General features: G+C 41.7%; 1 protein-coding gene across 1 annotated transcript; it reads right to left on the bottom strand.

The window, feature by feature from the left end:
* Positions 1-348: 348 nt before the first annotated feature.
* LOC136489363 (uncharacterized) lies at positions 349-3394 on the bottom strand. The gene is made up of 4 exons (XM_066486024.1): positions 3220-3394; positions 1538-1650; positions 1291-1454; positions 349-1082 (listed from the first exon to the last, which is right to left on the bottom strand). The coding sequence occupies exons 1-4, from the start codon at positions 3392-3394 to the stop codon at positions 524-526; spliced, it is 1011 nt and encodes a 336-aa protein (XP_066342121.1). The 3' UTR covers positions 349-523.
* Positions 3395-7504: the final 4110 nt, after the last annotated feature.

Genomic DNA, 7504 nt, shown 5'->3' with positions numbered 1-7504 from the left:
TGAATATATAGCAGGTGAACTACTAAAGATAGGAAGATTCTGAGTTTTAGCTTAAACAGCAAGGTGTTTACTGTATTGGTAATAATCACCATTTGGCGTTAATCTAGTAGTCTCAACAACGATACTCATGAGCACGAATTGAAATACTTTGGTGTATCTCACATACACTGGCAATTTGAAATACAAACGAAAACAACATTCTTTTTTCAATAAAATAGATATTATATTTACCTGAGTAATTCCCTTTGCTTCACTCCTTCTTCTTCTTTGATTTTTTATGGTGATATATATCTGAGTAGATCTCCGCTGCTTTCTGTTGAGTATAAAAAAATATGTTGAAGTCCGTAAGATGGTATTTTTGAGAATCAGAAATATGTTCTATACCTGGTAAGATGCTATTTTTGAGAATCAGAAATATGTTCTATACCTGGTTATTTTCATCGATTTCTTCGAAGTTCTTCTTGTCTGAGTTATCATCTTGTTGCCAAATCCTGAAAGTTTCATACAAGAGCTTTATTAAATGCTAGTTTTGGAAATAAACTACTCTTTGACATACCCAGGTGGTTCGATATCCATGTCTTGTATCCCACTGGAAACCTGTGTTTGAGATGAAGTTGCCTAAAAATGTAAATAAGTGAGCTAAATGTTTGGTTAAGGTAAAAGAAATATTATATAAGGGAATCAGATTATGTGGTATGTATACCTCGGTTTTCAATTTCTTGGATGCTATGGTTATTAAAGGCGGTAGATCTGTATCTGCTGCAATAGAGGATGAACTTGATTGTGCCAATGCCATTGCAGGACCTCTTATAGGTGTTACAATCGATTGTTTGCCATGGTTTTTCTTGATCATGATTACTTCAAAAGAAGGATCAACATTGTCAGCACTTTTGTTCACTAAAATTCTGACCACGAATGTGAGCTTGAAGCCAATCAAAGCTGATATATCAGATGGAATCTGTTGTTCATATGGCTTTCTAAGTACTTCTGCAGATTTTCCAATAAGCTCTGATCCTTTCTTTTCAAAAAGCACAAATTCAAGGCTATATGTCTCATCTGTTCCAATGAATGCTATTTTATACCTATAACAATATTGGTGGAAGCAGTGTAAAAATTGAGTACAGAAATCTCTATGTTAATGTGATATTATTACTTGCTGGAACCCAATAGAAAACAATATTTTATGTTGTTATTTCTGTAGAATATGTCAAAGGAAGGAATAATAGTAATTAACAATTATTTTTTATCATTAGTTTCAATAGCATTTATAATAGATCGTATGGAGCTTACTTCCACTGGAACTGTGAGCACGGACATCCCTCCTTTGAGCATTGGTATTTATTGGTCCTTGGATTTATGTAGATCCTAGAGTTGCAGACAGTGCAGGCGCGATAACACCATGGTTGATCATCTTTTATGCCAATAATTGTTACAGTGCACTGATACTTTTGTCCCTGTATTTCAATTTAAGATGTATTTAGTGTATTTGTATGTTATAGAGTGTAAACTACTTTGTAACTCTTGCAACGTACAGAACCTTTTGAACAAATGGATCTATTTCTTTGAGCTGTATTAGAGACTTTTCCTTGAGATTTTGCATTGCATCATCTTCATTCTGCAGGTACAGGCGTTGGATAGAAACAGGGTTGCCTATTAAACTTCAAAAAGGGAGTAAGGTTAGTAACTTTAAGTTAGGAAAATAAATTTAAAAATAGGGTTCCTGTACGGATTTTATTTTGGTATTACCTCTTCTGAAAGCTTTTGATCTCTGGAATATCATTTTCATTGATGTACCACCTACATGCCGCTGTTCACTATCGGAAAAACGTCCTTTGCCCAGAGCCGCGATTTTTGCCGAGAGCAAAAACGCGGCATCTCGGCAAAGAAACCATTTGCCGAGCGCGGCTCTCGGCAAACACGGGCCGTCGGGAACTCACAAGATTGCCGTGGGCCTGCATCTCGGCAAACAACAACTCTCGGCGAAGTGGACCATTTTGCCGAGAGCCCCGCTCGGCAAAAAATGACCTTCGGCAAAATGGGCCTTTGCCGTGGGCCCATCGCCGTGACTCGGCAAACGTGGTTTCTATATTTCATGTGCATGTGTTTCTCTTCTCCTAACTCTCTCCAATTAAATGTTTTTTCTTTCATATGCTCCAAACTTTTTTTCTCTATACACATACTACAGGTTGTACTCAATATTAAAATTTTGTGTATTTTTGTAATTATTTGCTATATATAATTAATTAATTGCATTTCAAGGAGTTTTTTAATCGATTAAAATTTGAACAGCGATTGATTTAAACACGGGAACAAATTAAGTAGAAAATGATATTCATGCTATTTATGCATTATTGGGGGCAAATAACATCTTGTTGACGTTTTTTTCACCTTTTATTTTACGAATCGAAGACCACGAACATATGTCGCCGAATGATTTAAAAATTCTTAATAAAAGGAAACGAATTCGGAAAATTGTGATATTTGCAATGAAGTCATGGTATCGCACTTGGAGGCTGTGGTAAAAAATTGAAAATGTTTCGCGCAAGTGGTTGCGTATGATTCTTATAATCTGAGACATCTCCGAATAAGTTTCATAAAGTTGAGAAGGATCCACTAGGATTTTCAAACAATGTCACGGTCGAGTTAGTTTTGGAGTTCCAAACTTTTTGTATAGCCATTAGAGAGCATAAGTTGCAACACGACAAAATTTCGTATTTTTCCGGAGCCGTTTGCTATTTATTAATTTTTTTTTTGATATTCTTTGCCGAGAGCTTCAGGGGATTGCTCTCGGCAAAGCTTCTTTGCCGAGAGCAACTGGGCCCGCTCTCGGCGCAGATTTCTTTTTTTTACCTAGCCTGGATCAATGGTTTGCCGAGAGCTGGCTCTCGACGAATAGGTTTGCCGAGAGCTGCTCTCGGCAAATATTTAATTTTTTTTGAGAAATATCATTTTTTGTTCAGTTTGTTAGAAGAATAAAAAATATTTAAAAAAACTTTTCTTTGCCGAGAGTAAGCTCTCGGCAAACAATAATTTTTTTTAAATATTTTTTTGTGCAGTTAGCTAGTTAAAAATTTCGAACGAAATTTGAAAAAAAAAACTTTGCCGAGAGCCGGATCGGGGGGCTCTCGGCAAAGGTGGAAGGTTTGCCGAGAGCCTCCTAGATCTGGCTCTTGGCAAAGTGCCTTCCCACTTAACAGTTTCGGGCCTTATCTCTCTCACTCTCGCCGCCGCAGCCCCGCAACCCGCTCCTGCTCGCCCCAGCCCGCCCACGCACGGCCGCGTGCGCTGCCGCGTGCCGCTCCGCACCGAGCCTAGCCGCCGCCGCGAAGACCACGCCGTTGCCGCGAGCTACGCCGCCGCGAGCCACGCCGCCGCCCGAGCCACACGCCGCCATGGCCTGGGAGCGATGCGCCGAGAAGTCCGCCCGAGCCTCCGCCGCCGAGAGCCACGCCAGTCAGCGAGATACGCCGACGCAGAGCACGCCGCCGCCAGCCCGGCAAGCCCGCCCCTACCGCCACGCCCGCCAACGCGCGCCGGCGGCGGCCGCAGACCCGCCCCAGCCCCTCCACGGCGGCCAGGCCGTCCAAGCCCGCCCAGCCCTAGCCACGCCACGCGCCCGGCGCGGCCGTGCCCCTCCTCTCCCGCCCCGCCGCGCGCGCCCCTCCTCGTCCTCGCCCTCGGGCTCGTCCTCGCCCGCGCCCTGACTCGCCCTCGCGCGCGCCCGATTCGCCCTCGTCCTCGCCCACGCCCCTCCTCGTCCTCGCCTCGGGCTCGTCCTCGCCCGCGCTCTGACTCGCCCTCGCGCGCGCCTCGACTCGCCCTCGGCCTCGGCCTCGTCCTCACCGCGCCCTCGCCCTCGGCCCGTCCTCACCGTTGCATTGTGTGGCAGCACTACAGGTTATTTCTGGTTTTATTCATCGTTCATTGGTTTTACATTCCTTGAATTGCTTGTAACAATGCGGTGTTGAAAAATTATAGGCCCAGGTGCATGCGCTCGAGGAGCATAAGGCTAGGGTGGAGGAAGAGCGACAGAGGGAGCGGGAGGCCCGAGGCTACAGAGGTGGGAGGCCGAGCGGGCGATGTTTGATGCCTTGGTCAGTACGTGGCAAGTCTTGGCGTCACGATGGGTCGTCCAGCGCCACTAGAGTTGTTCGCTCCTCCACCGCCTTACCCATACCCGCCTTACTCATACGTGAGTTCAACTTCTCTAACAAAAGCTCTTTATCTGTGCATGATCGGCCATCGTGCCGTTGATATGTGATGGGAGGCCTTCGTGCCGTTGATATATATGTGTGCCGGCCATCGTGCCGTTGATATGTGGTGGGCGGGCCATCGTGCCGTTGGTTTTCTTGCCGGTTTTGGAAAACCCCACGTGCAGGGGAGGTGCTGCCGAAATTCTTGATGTATCTAGGCTTAGATTACAATTTTATTACATAGTCTGCAATTTGACTCTGTCTACGCTTAGATTACAATTATATGCCTTAGTATTACTATTAATACTAATTTTTCTTCTCCCTTTGTGCAGAATCAATCGGCGGGTTCGAATGATGTGCCTGAGCAGCCGCCGTCGGGAGGGTCGTGGCACCAACCGTATCCACAACTTCGCTGCATACAGCAAGCCGTCGGGAGGGTCGGGTACCCCGCATCAGCAGCCGCATCAGCCGCCGTCGGGGTTACCAGCCGCCGCATCAGCAGCCGCCGTCGGGGTACCAACCGCCGCAGCAGCAGCCGCCGTCGGGAGGGTCGGGGGGGGGGAGCCTTGGGGTGAGCCTGTTGTTCTTCATCATGTATTAGCACTTTGTGACATGAACTGTGTGAGATGAACTTAGCACTTTGAGATGGACATGTGTTTAGATGGATGACATATTTGTGATATATGTGATGTGGATGACATATTTGTGATATATGTGATGTGGATGATGTATGTGATGTGGATGACATATTTGTGATATATGTGATGTGGATGACATATTTGTGATATATGTGATGTGGGGGTTCGGGGGTTTTCTCGATCTGTGTAGAAGATCCTTCTTCTTAAAATAATGCCCGGGCGTCATACCCCCCGCAGGCCGAGTTTTTTTTTTTTTTTTTTATACACGCTATTAAAGAAAGCTTTACATGTATTGATAAACTGAAGAAGCTTCAGCTAAATCCAGTACTCGGTAGTAACTCCACTAGGAAAGAATTGGCTTATTGTTTTCTTTATCAAAAATAGATAGTAAATCATCTAAATCTAGTACCATTATGAGAAGTATCTTTGTGCTTCTCTAAAATGTGCACAGATTGTAAACACATATAATGAATATTGTGATTTATATCATTTCTTCATCTCCTTTGCTTTGGCATATATATTTTAATTTTATTTGCCTATGTAATGCCATTTTAAAACAAAAATAGGAATTCCAACGAACTCTAGGACAAATATATCGTCAGGTGAGACATGGATATATGACCCACAACCTATCAAACCATAACCAGACAGTTTATCCCCACCCCCCCACCTCCGCACACACACACACACCATTTTCTGGAGCTCCTGCTACCATAATGATGATCAATCATGAAAGCTTTGCAAATAAACTCTGGACATAATCATTAGAAAATAGGGCATCATCAGAAAAGCGAAAGGCAAATAAAAACAGATTGCTGAATCAAGGAACCTGTACATACATCTTATAAAAGAATACGACATTTTCACCCGTATTGGCCAAGGGGAGGCAATGAATAGCGATGATTGACAATACTTCATTGCAAACCTTCCTTAGTTCATCTCTACTTTCTTCTTCTTATAGGCATCTATCATCACACCAGTCTGACGATCAGTTGTGGCCTTTTGCTCATGTGAACAAATGATTTGGGTAAGAAAGTCAGAGCAAGAAATAAACAAACAAAAAAAGGGAAAGTCTAAGAAATAAACAACCAAAAAAGGGAAAATCTGGGCAAGAAAAATAAAACAACCAAACGAGAAAAAAAATAAACAACCGAGCCGATGGTAAAGTGTAAGAAACAAACAACCAAAAAAAGGGGAATTCTGTGCAAGAAAAAAAACACTTTTTTATATTTTAGGTGCCTAAATTTTAAGATGATTTCAGACTGTTAGAAAGTAGAGAGCGAGTGACAAGCGAGTGATGCAAATGATTCTCCGTTGTATTCCAATGAACAGTACGTACATATATATACAGAGCCCATGTGGGCGGTTACAACTATGAAAGAGATAGGGGTGAAAAGACACCTCTTGGATTAATCCCTAACTGAGCACTAAATAATAATTCTCAACAATCCTCCTTGATCAATTAGCTTCTTGTAGTCTTTATTATTCATCTATTATGCATCTTTATGAATCTTTGGAAAACCCTGTGGGAAAAACCAAAGTAATATCGGTATACCAGGCAAAACTCCTTGAAACCCAGTGGAAAAAATAAGGTGAAACACCGTGATATACAGTCACCAATGTTATTAGACCCTTTGAGATACCCAAAGCCTTAGTCTGAAAACACCTTGACCATAGGGTCAATATGCTTCAAATATCATCTTCCATAAAAAACCCAGTGGGAAAAAATAGATGATATAGCATATACCTTTATGTTGACATTGCCTCATCCAAAATTTTATATGAGAAACCATAAATAGAAAACTCATATAAAGAAAAGAGTACAATGCATCTTATGTCCCAATATCGTCCACCAAAAACCCTGTGAGAAAAAATGGATGATATGACATAAACTTGTATTGATATTGCATCATTAAACTTTAAATGAGAAACCACGAAAAACTCATACAAAGAAAAGAGTGCAATATGATGTTTGCAACAAGTTATTAATCAGAGAGACTCTCTCCCTCATATTAGCAAACTTTGAAGTAAATTCATAACAATGCCCTCAACACATAAGAAATGTGGAGTATGATAGATTATGTGAATATCTCTGCAACATTATCACAAGACTTAGTTTGCAAATGTTCATATGTCCATATTACCTTTGGAACAAAACCATCTTAGTGCAATATATTGCATTAAGTATAACTTGCCTCCATCTACACAGCACAAGTTACATTACCATTATAGATAGTGACCATTGATTCATAGAATCAACACCACATAACTTCAGTATGTGATATATCATTCTGTCAAGCTATACACATTCATCTGAAGCTTGTAAAATACAATATCAGAATGATCGATGGCAGAAATGACCATTGATGTCTATTTAAAGACTTCCACAAAATGGTCTTTCCACGTGTACATTATTAAGCCTTTTTAATGATCTGGAATTTGGGGATCTAATAGATAACCATAATAATTATATCCAACTGGATCATGGGTTCTTCCAAATGAACACCAAGATCACTTGTGCTATTAAGATATCAAAAGATATTCTTAACTACAATCCACCAATATTTGGTAGGAATAGCGCTGCTACTAGATAGCAAATCATTACAAAAATAATATCCGGTCAGGAACTTTTGCAAGATTTATTAGCGCATAAATAGCACAAAGATAATTAAT

The sequence above is a fragment of the Miscanthus floridulus genome, chromosome 10 (assembly GCF_019320115.1).
Source record: "Miscanthus floridulus cultivar M001 chromosome 10, ASM1932011v1, whole genome shotgun sequence".
Lineage (NCBI taxonomy): Eukaryota > Viridiplantae > Streptophyta > Magnoliopsida > Poales > Poaceae > Miscanthus > Miscanthus floridulus.
Note: the sequence above shows the minus strand (reverse complement) of the source record. Positions and strands in the feature narration are given on the sequence as shown.

Excerpts from the sequence above, each read along its gene's own strand:
- LOC136489363 (XM_066486024.1), bottom strand. The coding sequence starts at position 3,394 with ATGGCGGCGTGTGGCTCGGGCGGCGGCGTGGCTCGCGGCGGCGTAGCT. Across the intron at positions 1,651-3,219 it reads GCGGGGCTGCGGCGGCGAGA|GCAACCCTGTTTCTATCCAA; the intron begins GTGAGAGAGATA and ends GAAGTTTAATAG. Across the intron at positions 1,455-1,537 it reads TAGATCCATTTGTTCAAAAG|GGACAAAAGTATCAGTGCAC; the intron begins GTTCTGTACGTT and ends ATTGAAATACAG.